The sequence below is a fragment of the Carassius auratus genome, chromosome 3 (assembly GCF_003368295.1).
Source record: "Carassius auratus strain Wakin chromosome 3, ASM336829v1, whole genome shotgun sequence".
Classification (NCBI taxonomy): domain Eukaryota; kingdom Metazoa; phylum Chordata; class Actinopteri; order Cypriniformes; family Cyprinidae; genus Carassius; species Carassius auratus.
Genome location: NC_039245.1, coordinates 4,758,068 through 4,779,718, shown reverse-complemented (window position 1 = coordinate 4,779,718; position 21,651 = coordinate 4,758,068). Strand labels below are relative to the sequence as shown.

Genomic DNA, 21,651 nt, shown 5'->3' with positions numbered 1-21,651 from the left:
TCTTTTGTCGTAGAGTCAGTTGGAAATATCAGTTTACATTTCCAAATTTTCCTTTTGCCATTAATTGTAATAATGCAGTGAGATTTTTCTTTTGCACAAGGAGTCTGACAGCAGCCAGTGCTTCACACAGAGATCTGATCTCTTCATCATCCAGAACTCAATCCAGAAGAGCAAAGCTACTGAAAAACTATGTGCAAGATTATAGCTGTTTTAAACAAAAAGGATCCTCACACCAAATGTTGATTTGATTGAGTTAACTGAAGTTAATTGACAATTAAAATCTTTTTATGACATTTTTTTTGACAACATCCTCAGACATACATTCAAAAATCTCACTGGATTATTATGACTAATGGCATAAGGAATGTTTGGAAATGAAACTGATATTTCATACTGAGCAAAAGATAGAAATAGTCAAAAAGTGACTTAAAACCTTTTTTTTAATATTAATAGCCTTTTTCGCACAGTACTGTATATAAATACACACACACACACACAAACCCACACACACATTTTGAAGTGTTGAAAATCACTATATTTATTATTTTGTTTAAGGTTTCTTACATGTTCTCTATTTCTCTCTGACAGACTGCAAGTGCAGCTCTCACCTGAAGGCAGTTAGATACTCCACATCACCCATAGGGGGCTCCACTCCACCTGTCCAGGCAATGTTGACATTAAAGCCCTCTCCTGGACCTACACCCACCTAGAGAGGAGCCCATGAGACAGTCAGTAAAAACAAGACACTGGAATATTTCCACAAAACAAAACAAAAACAAGGCAATTTTGGCCTTGTGACTACAGAAGGCCACTATTCTCACAGTGACTGAAATGTTGTTACCTCCTCAGGAGCTCCGCTGCCTGGGAAAAAGTTGCCATCGTCATAACGGTGCAGGGAAATGTACAGCACATTGGGGTCATTATAGAAAGCCTGCTGGGTCCCGTTTCCATGGTGGATATCCTATGAAAATGATTGGAAGACGGTTTTGTGACACAGAGTCGAGTCTGGTTTCGTTTTTTTGTGGTTCTGTTAACATGTCAATGATATAAAATGAATTTTAAAGAAGATTTTCATCTAGTAATTTAGTAATTTAGCTTGTCACGTGTGTGTATCACATGGAGATCCTAAAAACTCACCCAGTCTATGATTAGGATCTTGCCCACCCCGAGTTTCTGCTGCAGCAGTTTGGCAGTGATGGCCACCGAGTTGAAGAAACAGAAACCCCTGCCGAGATACACACAGAAGAGTGAACTCGTATTCATCCGAACACACACAAATCATTTATCCATCAAGATAACAAACATCTGTACACACAAAACTCACACCAAGACATAAAAGTCCCCATTAAAAATCACTTAAATGTATTTTGTGTCTTTTTTATGTGGAATAAATATGATGAAGTAAAAACCTTTAAATGACGTATTTAAATATTTGTAATACAACATTTTACACACACTCAAAGAGGAAGGCATTTCAGATCACTTACATGGCAGTTGATTCCTCAGCGTGATGACCAGGAGGACGGACCACCGCAAACCCGTTCTATCAGTCAAACAAAAATAGACAAGAAGGGAGATCAGGACAACACAAGAGATGTGATATAATATAGGCACTAAATATTTATGCCAGAGCATCGAATCAACACTAAGCTTGGGTTAAGAGAAATAAAAATGAACCTTCAGCTCTCCGGCAGCAACTTTGAATGCCAGCTCGATGACACAGCCCACTGCCATCCGGACGGCTCCTGACGAGTGCATCTCGTTCCACACTGTGTCACTGTCCACCTAAAGGACATCAAATAAAGTTCAGTACTGCCACAAATGGGTGAACTCAATACTGGTCCTATTTACTTCCGACATAAATGTCCATGGTGTTATTATAAGTATGTGTGTGTGTGTGTGTGTGTGTGTGTGTGTATATATATATATTTTTTTTTTAAAGGCTTTGTTTTATTTTTATTATTATATTTAATCATACCTATAATGTATATATTCCAGTCTAATCTAACAATAATAATGCAAATTTATTTCAAATAAGATGAAACATTTTTTAATAATAATAAATATAATTTTTGTTAAATGTTTTTATTTATTTTAATATTATACTTTGATGATAATAATCATTTTGATGTTTCTTTTTATTATAATATATATATATTTATTATAATCGAAAGCAACCATGACAACATTAATAATAATAAATTAAATTATTAAAATAAGATTACATATAAATACTACTACGTACTACAACTAATAATAACCAAATAATAATGCAAATTTATTTCAAATAAGATGAAACATTTATTAATAATAATAAAAATAATTTTTGTTAAATGTTTTTATTTATTTTAATATTATACTTTGATGATAATAATCATTTTGATGTTTCTTTTTATTATAATATATATATTTATTATAATCGAAAGCAACCATGACAACATTAATAATAATAAATTAAATTATTAAAATAAGATTACATATAAATACTACTACGTACTACAACTAATAATAACCAAGTACTAAATGTAAGTAAGGTTGGACAGTCAAGGAAAAAAATAATATAACCAATAATATTTAATCCAATAATCCTTTTCACAATCCAAACGAATCCTAACAGACAAATTCCTGCCTACATTATTTGCCAGAATATTCAGTTTTGTTTGGAAATACCTCCTATAATGTAAAATGATATACAGTGTAAATGCCATTTCATTCTTTATAAAACAGATGAATGGAGAAGACATACCCCAATGCCTCCACACGGTAGGACAGCATACATTTTTTGACTTATTGGACCTGGAAAATAAAATAAAAAAGCGAATCAGAAGCTGTTCTAAAGCAGTGTTCTGTTGAGCCCCACATCTGTTGTTCACACATGATCTATTCAGTCAAAGACATAATTGGCTATGCTAGTTCAGTCTGGAGGATGCTCACTGGATGACGCTGAGGCAACCATCATCTGTCTCGCTGTTCTACAAAGAGCACTCAAGGTCGAAACTGTCTGCACTTCTGCAAAGTGTGTCTCACTCACTGTACAAGTGGAGGTGGTGGAGTGATCGCAACTGCAGCTTCTCACCCGCACACACACACACACACACACACACTTCACTGGTGACTCAGAAGCGGGGGTGGGCAAATGTCTAGGGCCTAAAAAAAGCCTAGGCGTCTGTCAAAGGAGCTTCACTTCAGCAAGCCATTGGATTGGAAGCAAGCAAGAGAAGCTTTTCGTTGATGGTGTACTCTAGAAGGAGAATCCTGTTTTGGTGTCCTAAAATCAAGACGGCAGCAACTACTTACATCGCAACAGAGAGCTTGTAAAACACACCTAAAAGTTTCTTGCTGTCCAGCTTCTGTCGGTTCAGTGGACTGGTGCCGTAGAGCAGCGTGTGGTACTCTGAATGCACTGTTTGGATTTCATCTAGTGTGGCCTTCCTTCCTCTGATCCTCTGCACACAAACAAACACAGAAGAGCATTCAGGAAACGTCTGTGATTTACCCCAACACTACAACGATTCCCACTATTCTCAAAAACTGAATGATGAATTATGAATTTACATGACTTTTCTATGATCTTTACAAACATTTGTGATTAAAGATCTTAAACAGCATTTTGATTCAGAGTCACTATAAAGTATTCCGATTATTCATTATTTTTTTTTAAATCGAATGATATTTTCATGTTTACATTGTCTGATGGAGCCATAAATTGTGAAGCTGTGAAATTTCACCTCTAAATGATTGGTTAAATTATGTTATAAAACATGCTGCTCAAAAATATTTAACATTCAAACATTTGGAGTTGGTAGGATTTATTTACATGATTGGTAAAGAAGTCTCTTATGCTCACCAGGGCTGCATTTATTTGACCAAAATACAGTATAACCAGTAATATTGTGAAATATTATTACATTTCTTTTTATTTTTTTTAAATGCAATTTATTCTTGTGATGTAATGCTGAAATGTCATCATGATTACTCCAGTCTTCAGTGTCACATGATCCTTCAGAAATAATTCTGATATGTTTATATGGTGCTCTGGAAACATCAATGTTGAAAACAGTTGTGTTGCTTTTTTTTTTGAAAAACCATTTTTTCAGGATTTGTTGATGTATAGAAAGTTTAAATGGCAGCATTTATTTAAAATAGAAATCTTTTGTAATAATGTCCTTACCCTCACTTTTGATCAAATTAATGCATCCTTGCTAAATAAAAGTATTCATTCTATCAAAATAAAAACAAAGCTAGTGTGTATTTGCAAAGAGGTGGTTTAAAAGGGCTTTAAAGGGGTGGTTCAGTGTTTTTTTTCTAGGCTTGATTGTGTTTATAGGGTTGCGGTCTAACAAATTAATTTTCCCCCATTTTCTACCTTTATTCCACACTGGAATATTTATCCCTTCTCTGAGAAACATGCTGGTCATTTCCTTCTTTTATGAAGCCCCTCCCTCAGAAGTAGGTGATGGGCTCTGATTGGTTAGCTAGCCCAGTGTGTTGTGATTGGCTAAACCAACTCTAGTTTATCTCTTATCATCCTGCCCCTCCCCTCAGCGGCATGTGCAAATGCTACTGCTTCTGTTAGCATTTAATATATGGTTTTATCCAAATTAAAGCATTGATGAAGTACGGCAACAGCACCCGTGTCCATGTTTAATGCTTCTCATACATATGTATGTGAAAATAAGTGTTGAATTGCAACAGTTCATATTCGGAGAGAGATCAGGCAGAGCAGGGGGATGCGAGGAACAGTATTAAGAACCTCTGCGTTAGAACATTGATTTTGAAACTTGTGAATCCATTAGAATCATTAGAAAATTGGCATCCTTGCCTCCTTTGTTGCCTTTTCCAGGGGGCGGGGTTTATCTGGGTTTGTTATGTCATGAACCTGGGAAGTAACTGGTTTGTAGTCCCTACCAGCCATTTTTGTAGGCATTAAACTGAGAATTTTAAAAGACGATATCTCCGTTGGTATTGAACTTTCAGCTTTGTAACTTTGCAGATATTGTTTATGTTCAAACAGCAACAGTACACACTAACTAACGTTAAAAAACGTGAAACTAACGTAAAACTAACGTTGTTTCTGCATGACCCTTCCAGTAGGTGGCACACTCACCTCACAGCGACCAAGCAGCCCTGTTTCCTGTAGCCTGGACCAAACACTCTGAATGCGACCGGCGTGTTCAGGATGGATGTTTGTGTTCCCACATATGCACTGGTGCTTTAGCATGAAGGTGTCATACACCAGCCCTGTAGAGAGAGCCAGGAGATGATTAAAATACAAGTCTAGCAATCCCAGCATCAAATCCATCCTGAGTATTAATGCTATAAAACATGAATTAAGTTTTAATCTAATACACAAATTGCCAATTCTTAATCAATTCTCCACTCATGTGCTGTCCTGTGTGACTGATTGACAGTGGTGCAGTGTACCTGTTGTGAAGAGATGCTTAATGGGCACCTCATTCAGGGGTGCTCCTTTAAGACTAGAAGTGACGGGGGATGATTGTGCCCTTCCCAGAGGTCTGTGGGGCATTCCTGTGATGGACAGAGAGGCCTGGAACACATTCAGTTGCTGCACATGCTGCTGGTCCAAATACTGCAAAAAGAGAACCCAAATATCATGAATTCAGTGCCGTTCAACAGTTCAGATCTTTTTTATTCAGATCTGTTCAGTACACTTTGAACAGGGTTCTGTTCAGTACAGTTTAATTCGGTACAGCAGATTTAAGTACAATTTAAATCAGTTTATTTCAATTCAGTTCAGTTTAGTGCAGTTTTATTCAAGTTTCAAGTTCTATTCAGATCAGTTTCGCTCAGAAATGTACTTTTTTTCTGTTCTGTTCAGTTCAATTAATTTAAACAGCTATGTTTATCTTAGCTTCAGTTCTGCTTAATTCAATTGACTATTAATAAAAACTATTATGTAATATAAATAGTAAAATAGAAACAAAATATTAATAACAACATTAGCATGTTAAAATGATGATATCGGATGTAATGGTGATAATAACCTTGGTACTAAAGTATTTAAACAATATTTATAATACAATTCAGTTCAGCTAAAAGATTAGGCTTCATTTACTTCACAATTAACTACATTTAATGTAATGCAGTTTAATAAACCTTTTTTTTTTTTTTTAAGTTAAATCAATTCAAAGGCCCCAAGCTCATTTTTGATAATTGAAAATAATAATTGAAATAAAATGAAATAATAATGAAATTACAGAATTAATTAAGTTTAATAATCGAAAATATTATTAGCTTTTTCATATGAGATTAAAAAAAAACTTAAACTTAAAAAAAATGAAAATATTGCCTTGGCAATTAGCTGAAATAAGTTTAAGCAATAAATTAATAATAAATAAAAAAATACACACACACACATACATATGTATATATATTAAAGATAATATTAAGTAGCCAAAAGTACTAAATGAAAATCAAAAAAAAAAAAGAAGCTGATTCAAAATATTAATAAACACTGTAATCTAATATATATAATACTAAAATAACACTGGTATGAGGGTGTAAAGAGCAAGTTAAGATCATAACAGGCTAAACATCAGTCCAAACACACGATCTGGACTATACCAAAGAAACAGCGAACTTTTGCCAAAAATCTACTCAAAAGCCTCCTGCAGTAAACAGCTGCAGAGTCTGCTCTATATCAGATTAAGGAATGAACACGTGCATGCGTGCGTGAGCCGCACAACAGCCGCTGATGCACTACAACGTGTAATGGAAGCACATGCGAGATGATGGGATTCATACTAGTGTTTTTTTTTTTTTTTTGCATGAGACCTTGAGGTTGAAGGTATGCCAACACTCAAATATTCACAATTCCCTTCTCCATGCCAACTCCCTCTTTATTCAAGACACTAAAGCCATGCAGCATCTGTCTCACTCACTATGGCAGGAGACGGGGCTCAATTTGTATTCAAGATGCTCAGGCAGACAAGCAGAGGCATTCACACACACACATGAGGACAAATGTTTTAATGAGAAGGAAAGGCCAGCTAGGGTAGTGACTGACCAAAGTGACAAGTGTTTCGTATATCGCTGCCTCAAAGGTGACTGCATGTCACAGCATAACAGATGCACACAAACACACACTGTGGCGTGTCACGTCACCCCGGTGGGCTGTGATTGGGTGTGAAGTGCAGGGCAGTGAAGGCGGGCGGGGTCTGGAGGAGGAGATGAATCACCAAGGAGAGATGAGTCAGAGACGGTCCATTCATGGGGGAGTATATGTGTAGATATGTGACTGTATGTGTGTGTGTGTGAGTCTGCCGCTGCGCAAGGAGGATGCAGTCTGAATTCTAATGCTGTGCTCTTTTGAATTTTTTTCTCAATGATTGCAGGCAGAGCGAGCGCGAGCGAGGAGGAGGGTGTTGCTCTTTTTTCAATAACTCTCTCTCCTGCTCATTCACTCTCACTCATTCATTTGATTTTCCTTCCTCCCTCCCTCACAACAGAAGTGTGTGTTTGTGGGGTCTGTGTTAAGTTCACCATTAGCTCTTTTTGAGGATCAAATCTGCCTGGAATTCATGCAAATGCATGGGCTGGAATGCATAACGGCATGAATCACTGCAGTGGTGCTACCGTTATATATATAACAAAATGACGAATAAGAATTGAGAGATCAAAATTTATCAATAGATTAATTATTACAACATTACACAAACATGAGGCACAAAAGCCCTTATGAAAAGTATGATAATGATGATGCAGTATAATGAGTGTTTGCAGTATAGTGAAAATGAGTACTTAGAAAAAATCATTATTAACCTAATTTGCTTTGTATTTAATTTGCAGCCTTTTCTGTTCCCGTTTGTCTGGTCGTGTAAATTAGAGGTCTTGTTTTGTTTGTTTGCCTGCTTAAATCACCTTAAAGTGGATTATTATAGACATTTCAAACTTTATCATTATCTTGTGAGACGCATAATAGTATAAAAATCATATTAAAATATAAACAATATATTAAAAATACAACATTGCCAAGTCACACTGATACTATAGTTTTAAAACGCTACTTTGAAGAATACAATAGTATTACTATGAGGGTAATGTAAAAACAAAAACAAAAAAACATTGTGCCACATTTAAAATCCATGGTAATACAATGGAACATTTTTACATGATAAGAAGAAACCTACTCTGTAATGTTTTTAAAAAGATCATCTTCTTAAAAAAGTGCTGTAGTACTGTGTATCAGAGAGTAAAGCCAAGGTACTTTTTTTGCAAGATAAGAATTAATCTGAATAAAGAATACATTTAAAAAGTGCAGCTCTTTGACAAAAACTGGTTTTACACTTTCTGGACAAAATGTGAGTGGTGCTTGCCTCTATCGGCACCATGATGCTAAGAAGTGTTGCTTACTGGCTCAAGTGTTGCTTACTGGCTCAAGCTCAAGAGCTCACCTCTGCTTCCTATATGCTATAGCTTCATATTAAAGTTGAATAATTTTGGATAAGAGTTTGGTAAAATCCTAAACTTAGTAGGAGCAATAGTAGTACCTTTAATCTAAATGCCTAAGCAAGCAGCACTAACTAGACAAACCTCGGAGGACCCCCCCCCACCATCGTTCCCAAGTCAATTTCATTTCATCTTCCTATCTAGCAATTATTTATCTGTCTCTCTTCCCCTCTTCTCGCCTGCTCCCCTACTGCCTCCAGTAGTGAGTCACTGGTGGGAGGAAGAGAAGAGAGCAATCTTCCTCTTTAATCCCTCCTTTTCAGGGGGCGAAAAAGCTGCAAACGCTCTGGTTGAGAGGGATACCCTCGATCTCCAGTCAGCAAGCCCCCGCATGTGCGTCCCAACACTCATCAGGAACTTGCCTACGTACTTAAGCTCTTGAAAAGTGCAGTGACAGAGTCATCGGAAAGACATTAGATGGATCTTAAAAATCTAACGATGACACAGAATCCACACAGCTGCTTCTAGTTCAATAAAAACAAAATAATAAATTTAAGATAAAAAAAAAAAAAAAAAAAACATCTTGTTTCATAACAAATGACGTTAAGCTGTTACGTGCATAGGCTTTACATGGTGACTCATGCAGTCACTACGCTGCTTTTTAATGACTGAAATTCGCTCAACACTAAAGCTGAAGAATGTTTTCGAATAGTGTTGGTAGCTTTGCATGTTATGCAAAGTAGAACGTGAATGGGGAAAGATGATAAAGGAGAAAGGGATAAATATGGAAAGCTGTATGAAAGCTGAAAGCTGTATGAAAGCTGAAATTGTTATCAGAATGGCAAACAAAGGTAAATGCAATTCTATAAGGTAAGTGATCCTTAGAAGGTCAAGAAACTAAAACTACACAAAGTAAATGTTGGTGGATCTGTAAATTTCTTAAGATGAGTGTATATATTTTTTTCATTTAAAATGGCAATGGCAGAACGTTGGCGTGGGCCTAGCAGTTTGTTAAACAAACAGCAGATGGAGGCAAGTTCAGGAAATCAAAATAAATAAATAAAGTCATAATTTTGTCCAATTCTGTTTGGTGACAATAATGTAGGGCTGCAAAAACTAATTGATAAAATCGATGATATAAATCATTAACAACGAATGTCATTATCAATTATTCGCGCGCACAGAAAACTTCCACCAGTCGCGTCGAATTACAGCAGTGAGTAGCTCAAGCTCTATGGACAAAATGCATCTAAAAATTGCGGCTGAAACTGAGTGAGCTTCTGCAGGAAAAGATGCGTGATCCAAGCTGCCCGAAACATGAGAATGCTTTATTTTAAACTTAAAACTAACGCATTAGCGTTAAAGTTAAATTTAGGTTTAAAAATCAAACATGTAATTTAAGTATTTTATGATAGTAACTCTAAAATGATAACAGCGTGTGACTGAATATAAATTTAAGATGTTTTTTTTACATTTACAGAATAACTGACAGTAACAGGTTACTGTGTCCAGAGTGAATGTGTTTGTTTCTGCAGAACTTTCCTCTTACCTGTTAACACTGAGTTTGTGTTTTTCTTTACTAACTTCTTCATTATCTTCATTTTTAATACAGGGAATTAAATTGTCCTTTGTGCGTTTGTCTATTTAAACTGTCCAGTTAAACTGCACTTTATAACTCTTTTACAAATAACGTATAGCATAGAGATATATTAAGCATACAATACGTTTTCATAGAATGCAGTTGGCACATTTGTTTGAAGGACAGCATAGGGCAGGAAGTTGAATAGTGTGTTTTTTTTTAAAAAAGGAAAGATGAATAAAAAAAATTATTAATACAAGAAAATAATCTGCCAATTAATCGATTATCAAAATAATTGTTAGTTGCATCCCTACACTAATGGCACAGAAATTAGCAAACCTTCAGTTTCAGTCGCTGCAATAAAAAGACAAAAAATCGTCTTTGTAAAAATCGTCTTTGTAAAAATCGTCTTTGTAAAAATTGTCGCGTTTCATAAAGGTGGGGCATAGAGCAACAATAATGTGCAATATGTGGAAGATAATGCGTTTTTTGAACCTTAAACCACATAAACACATTGCATTACACCAAAAATGCAAAATAATGTTCTTTTTAGCAACATCATATAACCCCTTTAAAGAAGACAACAAGCTGTAATTTCTCACCTGGCCATAGGGGTTGCCCTCTTCATCACATTCCCTCAGTTCAATGGCTTCGTCATCATCATCATCCTCCTCCAAGTCACTTTCTGTGCTTTCTCCCTTCAACTGAACCAGACGTTCAGAAGGGGGTGTGGTCTCGCCAGAGCTCTCTTTGTGTAGCCCCTCCCGTACATGATCAAGCCCCTCCCCTCGCTCGTCCTGCATCTCTGCGGTTTCTGTAAGCTCCTCCTCAGTCTCCTCAGGGTGCGTGGGAGGCTGTCGTGGAAGCTCCACCCCTTTAGTGAGGATCTGAAAGGAGGTGGAGCTTGTTACCAATTTTGCCTAAATAGCTGAAACTGCATCAAATATCTCATGCTAGCACATAAACCTTATTTAGCTGGTAGTGTTTCTGTTTCTCGAGGAAGTGCTGGTGCTGCTGTTGCATTACGAGGTGCTGCAGGGCCTGTGGTGTTTGAGGCAGGGGTGCTGATTGTGTACGGCTCAGTGGCCGGTGCCTAGGCAACTTATTCACTGTACGCATGTTGCTGGTCACTCGCTCACCCGTTACCAGCGGAGATTGTCCGTACATAGGAACTGCGTGATAAAGATCAAGATGAAAAGTGTAAGCTGTTACACCAACACATCAAATTGATAATGTTCACTGTTTTTAACATTCAATCTTGGAATCGTAGAACCGTGACTTTTGACATTTCTTGTTAGCACATTGCAGTCCTGCCCTATAAAACCTGAAACGTACTCAGTGCAATTACATGAATGTAGACTATTCTAGCTACACAAGTTTAATTTCAAACATTGTTGTTCCCAAGGTGGACATTAGCATAAATATCAGATTTCTCTTTCAGGTCAACTCTTGGCAACTCATGGTGGAGCGACACCAAATCTTGCAAAGTAAATAAAAAATCAGTTAAACTGTAAAAATATACATAGCTAAATACATGAATGATGAAGAAATAATGTATGAAAGTATGTGTACCTGCGAGAATTGCACTCTGTTGGCGAGCCTGCTCCAACAGTAGGACGTGCTGGAGCAGTGAGGAATGGCTACTGTGGCTATTAGAAGTGGAAGGGGGCTCGGGGTCATGGGGTGCCCCAGTGGGAAGGCACGTCGGCAGGGACGATGTGCTGATGAACTTTCCTGTCAGTGCCCCACCTTGACGCAAACTCTGGATTGCCTGCCGCTCTGCCTCCTGCTGGGCACTGAGTTTCTGAGGAGCCTAGAGTAGAGAAGAGAATGAGAACTTAATCTTTAGACTTGGGAACACTGAGCTGCTTAAAGCTGCAACAAAAGGTACCAAAGCCTACAAGGCTGTTTTCACCCATGGTTTGATTGCTTGGTCCAAACCAGAACCTGTTTGATGCCATCCCCTTCTAATGCCCCTGGTGCTTTCCTTTCAAATTGTACTTTTGGGTCCAGAATTGCAGTATGCTGGCTCCATCAACGAGAGCACCACTGTGAGAGCTTGTTTTATATACCAGGCATGGGCGTAGAATATGCAGGGGATGTGACCTCCTACTTTTAATAAAACGTAAACTCGTCCCCTACACTTTTTTTGGGCAAGTGTGAATAAATATAGATTTAAATTCAAAGAGTTCAAAGAGCAAATTCTGACATTTATTTGTATCCAAAACAATGCAATATAAACATTGTGTCGCACTAAACACCCTCATGCAGTGCGTTTCATTCGTACTCATAGTCGGAGGGCACTCTCATTCAGAAAGTCCAAGACGGACTCATGGAATAATAACCTATGAAATGCCAGGAAATCCCTAATATCGACAAAAGGCATATATCTATCACTGTAGCTAAGCTGAATAAAAAACAGAAACGTTTAGACTGATGAAACATGAAGACAATAAACACGTTTGATTGCGGTGATATATTGTTAATTGTGTTTTTTTTTTTTTTAATTGTGTCATCTCCAGGTTATAAAAAGCATCTGAATAATGTAGTGCTAACTGACATATTATTTGTTACAGTAGGCAGTAGAAACTATAAAATATATATTTTGCCTTATTCCGTGATAAAAATGGAAAAAGTGAAAAATAGGACAAATAGCATTCAAAGTTAACCAATTGTAAACTGTAGTGTAGTTCACATGAACCATACCCATGACTGGACTGGACTGTGAAAGCATCCTAATGATCTAGCAAGCCCACTAGGGTTCAGCCTACACCACCACTTGCTTCACTATCACAAAGCCACCAGGCTTTAGCTGAGGAGACTCACCGTGATGTGCGCGTTGGCCGGCAGTCCAAGAGAGATGTTAGGCAGAGAGGGAGAGGTGTAGAGGCTAAGGGGACTCGGTGTCCCATCTCCAGTCAAAGACTGATGCAGAGAACGCAACTGCTGCCGAAACACAAAAGGAGAGAAAGACGTGAATCCCACAGGACAAGCAACAGACCTATCTATCAGGATGTACACTTCAAACAGCACAACGAATCTGTTTTATCTCAGCAAGGCATCCCAGACAAGCAGTTTCGGCTTGACTTGATCACTTGAAAGCATTCTTCTTTGGAAATCCTTACTAAGTTGTATTTCTGATGGGGAAAGCAGCATGTGGGAATGGATTGTCTGTATTCGGGATTGGTTGAGTTCCATTTGAAGAAGACAACAGTTGTAGTTGCCACGTTAAATAAATGAGCTAAGCAGTTATAAGGATAGTTAAAATGGGTTTTGCATTGACCCATTTTCTTATTTCTAAAGAGTAAAAAATGACCCAAAAGAGAGCTATGTGAGAAATACGGAGGTGTTTCTGAGTGCTTGTAATCCCATCATCTGACCCTATACTTGGAGTGCAGCCATTTTCAAAGCCAAAGAACAAAAACTAATGGTTCTTTTTTACAAGGCAACATTTATTCATCCCCAAAGACCCAATTTAAGCCTTTCATTAGAAGTTGTTCTTACAACATACGTCATTCTCACTCTGATTCAAAGGATACACTCAGAAAAGACGAGGAAGTAAAAGACAAAGCGGACATTTCGTGGCAGAGCGCCCTACCTGCAGCAAAGATGATGTCAGCATTCTATTCTCCTTTGAATTTATCCATCACTTCTCTCAAGGCTGTATTGCTAGGCTACAGAGGCTCTGGAATAGCGATCTAGGACTATTTTTGGGGAGTGGTACGCAGACGTTGCATGCTGGACAGAGCTAATGAGATGATTTTTAAGTCATGTCCACTGGCGCCTATTTGAAGGGATTTTTTTTCTCTGGTTGCATTGATGAGACTGACAAAGTTTCTTTATTTTTTCTTTGACAAACTCCAGCACACTTCATCCTCTATCCCATCCACTAATAGTAACGTAACATATTAAAAGACAGTATACAAAGAAAAAAAGTGTAAAAACAACCAAAAGTGTACATCAAACAATGAGTAACTGTTTATATGGTAAAGATATCACAATATTCATTGACAAATGAAAAACATACATACTGTAGATATTACCATTATTATTATAATATATATATATATATATATATATATATATATATATATATATATATATATATATATATATATATATATATTTTCTCTTTCTAAAATGATTTTCTCTTTCTTGAATGATACTATTGGACAAGGGGATATTGTTGTGCTCAGATGAAGGCTAGTTGTAAGTCCAGGTGCGTAAAAAACAGTAAAATGTAGAAGAGACTGTAGATGATTCGCACTCTGTTTTTCAGTTTTTCAGAGTGTGAACCATCTACAGTCTCTTCGAATGATACTATTCGCAACAAATAAAAATAAGTCTGATGTTTGTGTATTACAATATAGAATGAATACATAAATTACAAAATCACAAGCTGCATGTAAACATTGTAAATGGCATTATTTGTTTCAAAAAAAATTTGTTTTGCATTTAATATGCTGGTCATCCAAAATATAACACAAACTGGCTCATTCATATTCATGTTCCTTTCCTGCAGCTTCAAGCCCCTTGTGAAATGAGCAAACGCAATTTCACTCTCTCTGGCTCTCAAGGTTAAGGTGATCCTCAAGACTAGCTATTTAGCATGCAGGGTTGACCCCAGGCAGCTTCCTGCTGTCCATTCAGAGCAGCTGTGGCCATTCTTTTGCCTACAGATATAACTCACTGCAAGGCTGACTCTCAGAATGTGTTTGTATTTTGTGTTGTTGTTGGGGATTAGCATACCAGTGTTATCCCAGGCCATAACAAGTCTCTGTACAATAGACTGTTTCCATAGAAACAGTGTCATTATCTAGGTGAAGCCAATTTATTGTGTCTTTTTTCCATCGCTAATCTATTGTGAACCGAGGGGAGTGCGAGAGCAGAAGAGAAGCAAATGTGTAGGGGGTAAGTCTCTCACCTCAGCGTGGATGTTTGGGACGGATCCGCTGGAGCCATTCTCGGCAATGGCACAGTTAGAGCTGTTCGGAGAACTGGGACCCGAGCCAGGAGCACTGCTGCACATAGAGGACACTGAAACATACACACATTTCAACAATCACATTTTAGCTGCATCGTTAGAAAACGTAGCTGATGATTTCACAATATTTTGTGATTGATTGAAGCAGTTTTAATTTATCAGCAGGACGCTAAGCTGTTTCCTTCCTCCGAGCTGCATTTATATTAACATCATAGAAATCACACAATTCCTATGTGTCCATTATTTCTCACACATCTGACTGCAGTTTCTTTTTTTCTTTCACAGGCCAATTTGAACACAACTCAGGTGCTGATATAACCTCAGGATTACATCTTCCATATAAACTCTATGTTTGCGAAGCTGAATGCACAACTATGCCGAAACTGAGTGTTGTTTTAGTGAATATATATACATTTCAATAATAAAGTATTCTTACATTAATACAAATAATGAAACAAAAGTAAATAAGTTAAAATTACACGATAATGTCAAATTTACTGAATCATTTTTGTGCACAATTATAGCGTCGTAGTACACACACACAAACATTTGTGTGAGTGTGTAGTATTTTATGTAAATGTCTTTTGCAAATATATTTTTTCATGAAAATATATTTAGATGCCTTTATACTTAATGCAAGGGATCTGTCAAAGATAGATCATCATTCTTGGGAGAGTCCTTAGCATAAAAAGGTTTGAAAACCTCTAGCCAGAAAGTGTAGTTCTTGGTTCAAACCTGTTTTAATGCCTTCCTTGTCCATAACTCATGAGGTTATGCAAATACTTCTGCATTCTCACATAAGATTTACCTGAGATCTCAATCGCCCTTTTCTTGAAGGTGCTGATCACAGTACCATCTTTCCGTCTAAGAAGAGGGCTGCTCCTCCTCTCAGCGACCTTCTGTTTTAACCGTGAACGTACCTTCAGATTGGGCTCAGAGGCTGAACAGAAGACAGAAAGAAAAACAACCCAACCACTTAGAAAAGAAAAGGAAAACCCTGCATGATTTGAGCGGTCACCTTTGCAAAGCAAAATGTACTACTTATGCTTAGGGGCATGCTCAGAATCCTCAACCCTAAGTATGAGCAATTATAATTTATTAATAAGCACCACAGTCTGTATCTGTAGCTGTGCATCAGGACCATGGACAGCAACCACCAATCCCTTCCCGCTTCTCTCTTTCTCTCACACACTCACTGAGCTATAGATAAAAGTTATATTTACAGTGTTCCCCATCATATCTCTTGTTTATTCTGGAGATGCCGGGCCAAATTAAACTAACAGAAGTAAAAAGGGATTTGAAAGAGATAGAGAGAATAAAATAAAGATATTGGGGCAATTATCTAAACCCGGTAAAGAGGCTTGACTGAGCCATATGTGTTTTTCTGGACCCCTTTGTGCGTCACAGCCACACTGGGCACATAGATCAGAAAGGACTTCAGCCTCTAATGCTATCAGTGTCTTTAGTATGGATTTAATTAGATTTAAAATAAAAGTGTGAGACGAGGGGGAGGGAACTGGATGGAAAGACACACAAACTGAGGACACGTTATGTAAGGAGATTGCTGTGGTGTTGACATAACAGTGGTAATATGGAGTAAGTGCTTCTCTCATGGTAACAGACCTGTCTGTGATTTCATTATCAGTGAGCTGAAGTCCAAGCTCACTTGTGTGTGTGTGTGTGTGTGTGTGTGTGTGTGTCAGTTCTATTATAGAGAGCTTTATAAAGCAACGTGGGTGTGACAATTTAAAAGATAGCCATGTGTAGAAAGCAGATAGCAGATGTGTGTGTGTGTGTGTGTGTGTGTTTGCGGGAACAAACTCACTGAATCTGTGTGGGAGTTTTGGAGTATGGCTGCCGGCTACGAGAGTGAACAGCAAATGACCAGCAGTACAGTAAAAAATTCTCAAGTCGAAAACATGTCAAAAATGATTTGAGACAAGGTTTGAGGTGCTTCTCGCTATCTGAATATCTCACAAACAGACTAAATTGGGTTTCGTTAATAATGTCAGCAGGCTTTGTGAGGGTTAAACTGTGGAATAACAAATCTCATTATTGTGTGTGAAACCATTTTGTCACTAATTAAGGCAGGGTTATTAAAAATTAAAACCATAAAAAAAATAGAAAAAACATTATCGTTACTTGAAACAAAACAAATGTTAAAAAATATAAAACACTTTTCTTTCAGCTAACATTTCTCAATCTTATTTAGTTTAACATGATGTACCAAAATAATAATTATAATATATATATATATATATATATATATATATATATATATATATATGACAAAAACACAGGACAAAGAATTACTACAGTTTTAAAACCCAAAAGCACTATTAATGAAAACTATAACAGTTTTGCAATGGTATTAAAGTAACGGTACTCTAAGGTGTGTGTTTGTGAGTTTGTGCTGTTCTGATGACTCATTGTGACTCACACCTGCAGACTCCTCACTTCATCCCTACACACACACACACACACACACTCACACACCCTTGCATCCTCTGTGACACCTCTGCACTGTTAAACAGCTCAAACTTCTCCACAAAAAATAAAATAACAAAACGCTGGTGATAACAAAATAAAGACAACAAAGGTAACTACATTTGCAATTTTCTGAAGGAAATACAAGGGCTTGCAAAACAGAAAAAGAGAGTGTTTACTGGTAGAATGATCCAGAAAAAGAGAAGACAGCCAGAGGAATGGGATAAAAACGACCCAGCTGACATCAACAGCTGAAGTGAGAGGAATGGTATGAGATCATCACTAGAAGTTACATTCTTACAGTGTAAGTCCATGAGTGACTTTCAAACCTTAAAGGTACACTACCATTAAAATGTTCAGGGGGAGGTTAAGATCTTTAAGATGTTAGACATTTGCTTTACTGTTGGGCGATATGGTCATTTTTTCAAATCGTCCTATCGTCAGCCCGTGAGATCGACGATATGCGATATTATCGTGCAAGGGTGGAGTAAGAGAGAGACTCTTTCTTCTTGTCATAGCATAACTATTTGGTGTTTTAAACCGAGCAGGTGTGCGAGAGAGAGCCTATGGAATCACCAGTAATCAAAAAAAGTGCTTTCAAACATACTGATAAACTAACAGAAAATATAAAAATACTGTATTTAAAACAGCTAGTTCATATATATAGTCGGACGCAACTGTCATATATCACGTGTCTTTTGACAAATTTGCCACATCTGTGCAAGGAAGTTATCAGTCAATGGTGAAAATCGATAGCAGCTTTCATTTAAAGTCCAACAGTTTAACACTAATATTGGACATAAACGAACACGTTAAATATAAAGTATTCAAAACAGGTAAGTTGATATATTTGGAGTAAACTAACTGTGGCATTAAATTCAGCTAGTGGGGGCTCTTTAAAATATTGCACATATACAGGCCGCTCAGATTACTTGTTAAAGTGCAATTAAATACCTTATATCTGCAGACGATGTACGTCTGTTTGTGGATGGAGACTCATTCACCAGCTACAGGCTCTAATCCTCATTTGCGCGTGTGTGTGTGTTTGTGTGTGTGTGTGTGTGTGTGAAATGCAGTGCTGAAGTGAAATAGCTGGGCAGTGTGATAGCCGAATTATTATATAGGCCGCCCAATAAAAATAACAATTATAATAATCATTTTGAGCCTATGAGAATGAGGTTTATATTATCTTGACTATCAACAAAGATATCTGCTATCGTCAATATCTCTGACTATCGTCGATACACGATACTATCATCTATTGGCACAACCCTAAAAATTGCTATCGTCAATACTTCTGACTATTTTGAACACTAATGTAAAAGTGTGAAGTAAAAAACACAGCTCATTTCATATAAATAGGAAAAACTACTCACCGGTCTTACGGAGAGGGAAGTCATCCTTGCCCTCATAGGACCCTAACAGTGGGGGGAGTTTATAGGAGGGTGGCGTGCCCGGTGTGTTGCTCTGTGGAGGGGAGCTCTGCTCCAAGGACGCATGGTGAGCGCCCCTAAAAAAACAAGCACAGTCCATTACAAAGACTCATCCATCACAATTCAAATGAGTACAAATGAGACCCATAAACATGATGTAACATCAGTATGCTCATGTTATGGATGAACTCATTTTACATCATACTGCGGAAAAATAGTGCACATTAAACCTGAAAAATAAAGGTGTATTTGAATTGGGTTTACCAGCCCAGAATAAGGCCGAGTGATATGGACTAGCAAGGTTTCGCTCACCAGCACTTCTGGGAGAAGGAATGGTTTAGTCCACCAGGACCAGGTTCCTTTTTATTCAACAGGAACTCCTGCAGCTTCAGTTTGACCTCAGTACTGGCGATGGCACCTGAGAACAGAGTCAAAGCACAAAAATCAAAAATCATGTCTGACTGGAGGAGAATGATATCCATATATCTATATATATATATATCTATACACACACACACACACACACACATATATGCATATTTAGCACTAAAAATAATCGTTTTCTATTTAAACATAATTAAAAATGCCATTTATTCTATTAATATCGAAGCTAAAATTTCAGCAGCCATGACATCATCAATGTTGAACATGTTTTCTGTTCTACTTAATATTTTTGTGTAAATTGTGATGTGAATAAATAGGACATGATTATATTTCAAAATATTTTGTAACATTATAAATGTCCTTACTGTCCCTTTTGATCAATTTATCGTGTCCTTGCTAAACAAAAGTATTAAGTCCGTAAAAAAAATGTCACTGAGCCCAAACTTTTGAACTGTACTTTATAACTGATCCAAAATAAACATGGGTACATACTGTATGTCTTACAGAGTCATGTGAATGCTGCACATAATAGCTGCTATGTGTGCACTTATGAGGTTACTATGAGATACTATGTAGGCAGCAGGAAGCTTAAAAGGTTTTGGAAATGATCCAATATGTTAATTTTGTGGTGCAATAATACCTAGTACTGCATTCAGTTTTTTTTTTTTTTTTTAAGTGTAAACAACAAAAGATGAGAAATAACAGAGCAATTTGTGCCTGCTGTGCTTAAACAACTTCAAGGGATATCCATGACAGTGTGTAATTATAGCAGCAAACAACAATAAACATTAGCTGCGTACTGCTCTGCAAGGTGTTGATTCATTGAACTAAAAGGTGAACAGTGTATTTGAACAATTCACATTTTAGAAATTAGCATCAGAATGATGAGCGGCGACAGTGTCGTCAAATTACTTCACTGTAGATCTATTGTAGTGTATATAATGGATGGATTAATAAAGAGATGCATACTCTCTTTGCCCTTCTCTTTGTTACGTAGCATGATGAGCTGTTGCTCCAGTCTCTGCTTCTCCATCTCTTCATGACGCTGCTGTTCCAACTTCATCTTCTGCTCCAGCTCCTGCTGACGCTTTGCAGCAAGGATCTCCTGCTGTTGCTGTTTCAGAAGAGTTCAGAGGTCAAGAATCCAAGTTCAAGGGGATGATGTATACGGAGAGGACAGAAAGAGACATACCTTGAGATGTTCCTGTAGCTGCACTTCATGTTGGCGCGTCAAAACCTCGTGCTGCTTCTGGAACTCGGCGAACAGCAGCTGTTTCTGGAGCTCTTGTTGTTGTTTCAGCAAGAGCAGCTCGTGCTGTAGCTGTTTTTCCCTCAGCGTCGGGTCCACAGTGCTTAGCGTGCTCAGACGCGGGTCTGTACGCAGGTCCACTGCCCCTCCGCTACCTCCACCCTGATCTCCTCCACCTCCCACAGGGCTCTGCATCCCAGAAGGTAACAAGGTCTTCAAATCCACTGCTGGAGAGACAGAGAGATAGTCAAGCAGTGAGTCATTAGAATTATAACCTGTTAAATTCTTAAAGGTGAACCCTGAAATTTATGCACCACAAACAGAATAAGGATTGTTTCCCAACAAATATATTTCTCAGCAACTTCTTCTACATAATTAAAACTGTTTATCTTTTCGTAGCAGTTTTAGCTACAAATAAGTAACAAACAGTATTAAAAAATAGTGTCTTCATAGTAATTTGAACACATGCTTGGCTTGCAGGCTACAAAGTTAATCTTTTTTCTTTTTTTTAAGGAATTAAGACTTTTATTATTACTTTAAGAATACGTAAATCTTATTAATCAAAAGTGACAGAAATCTTTTGTAACATTGTAAATGCCTTTACTATTTAATTTTTTTTTTCTTCCGTTATCAGAGTTGGATCCTGAAATAAATGTATCTGTTTATTTTGTAACGGGACACTTCTGCATAAGTTTAAACTTGTTCCCTTAACCTCTTTGCCAGTACTGCTCAAAGTAGTCTTACAATCTGTTTAGTTACATAATCAAAGACCATGGGTGTATTTGCAATTGAGACGGTACTATTTAGTTCATGTAAGATGCATCTGTAAACCAGCTTTATCCAGGAAGCACAGCATAGAAAAATACCAAAGTTGGCGTAAAATCGGTGTAAAAGGGCAAAAGTTTCGTTATAGGTCTTGAGGAAAAAGTAATGGTCAAAGTCTGCCTTATGTTAGGGCACTGTACCAGTGAAGAGGGCATGCCATAGTATTACCGATTGGGGAAACCAAACGGATGTCTTGATGCTCATTCTAAAAAGCAGTCCAACCAATCACTTTTTCTCCATCTCTTATATTAACAATAGCACCACTAGCCGCAAAACTGAGCTTCCCAAAGCTTCTCAGCAA

The 21,651-nt window shown here is 37.4% G+C and overlaps 1 protein-coding gene across 7 annotated transcripts in view; it reads right to left on the bottom strand.

Moving 5' to 3' along the window:
* LOC113044287 (histone deacetylase 5-like) overlaps window positions 1–21,651 on the bottom strand; it is a 71,568-nt gene that overhangs the window by 5,701 nt on the left and 44,216 nt on the right. For 4 of the 7 annotated variants that reach the window (XM_026204154.1, XM_026204135.1, XM_026204157.1 and 1 more), the window contains 19 exons: window positions 20,469–20,752; window positions 20,246–20,390; window positions 19,205–19,310; window positions 18,836–18,969; window positions 15,781–15,912; window positions 14,913–15,025; window positions 12,815–12,934; window positions 11,561–11,801; window positions 10,955–11,160; window positions 10,591–10,875; window positions 5,425–5,590; window positions 5,108–5,241; window positions 3,326–3,446; window positions 2,747–2,796; window positions 1,678–1,785; window positions 1,488–1,543; window positions 1,138–1,225; window positions 842–961; window positions 609–706 (listed from right to left, as the gene is read on the bottom strand). In XM_026204154.1, the coding sequence (XP_026059939.1) occupies window positions 609–706; window positions 842–961; window positions 1,138–1,225; window positions 1,488–1,543; window positions 1,678–1,785; window positions 2,747–2,796; window positions 3,326–3,446; window positions 5,108–5,241; window positions 5,425–5,590; window positions 10,591–10,875; window positions 10,955–11,160; window positions 11,561–11,801; window positions 12,815–12,934; window positions 14,913–15,025; window positions 15,781–15,912; window positions 18,836–18,969; window positions 19,205–19,310; window positions 20,246–20,390; window positions 20,469–20,720 (2,675 nt within the window). In that variant the 5' untranslated portion in view covers window positions 20,721–20,752. The remainder of the gene's footprint in view (window positions 1–608; window positions 707–841; window positions 962–1,137; window positions 1,226–1,487; window positions 1,544–1,677; window positions 1,786–2,746; window positions 2,797–3,325; window positions 3,447–5,107; window positions 5,242–5,424; window positions 5,591–10,590; window positions 10,876–10,954; window positions 11,161–11,560; window positions 11,802–12,814; window positions 12,935–14,912; window positions 15,026–15,780; window positions 15,913–18,835; window positions 18,970–19,204; window positions 19,311–20,245; window positions 20,391–20,468; window positions 20,753–21,651) is intronic. The other 3 variants (XM_026204144.1, XM_026204168.1, XM_026204131.1) reach the window with 2 other exon arrangements.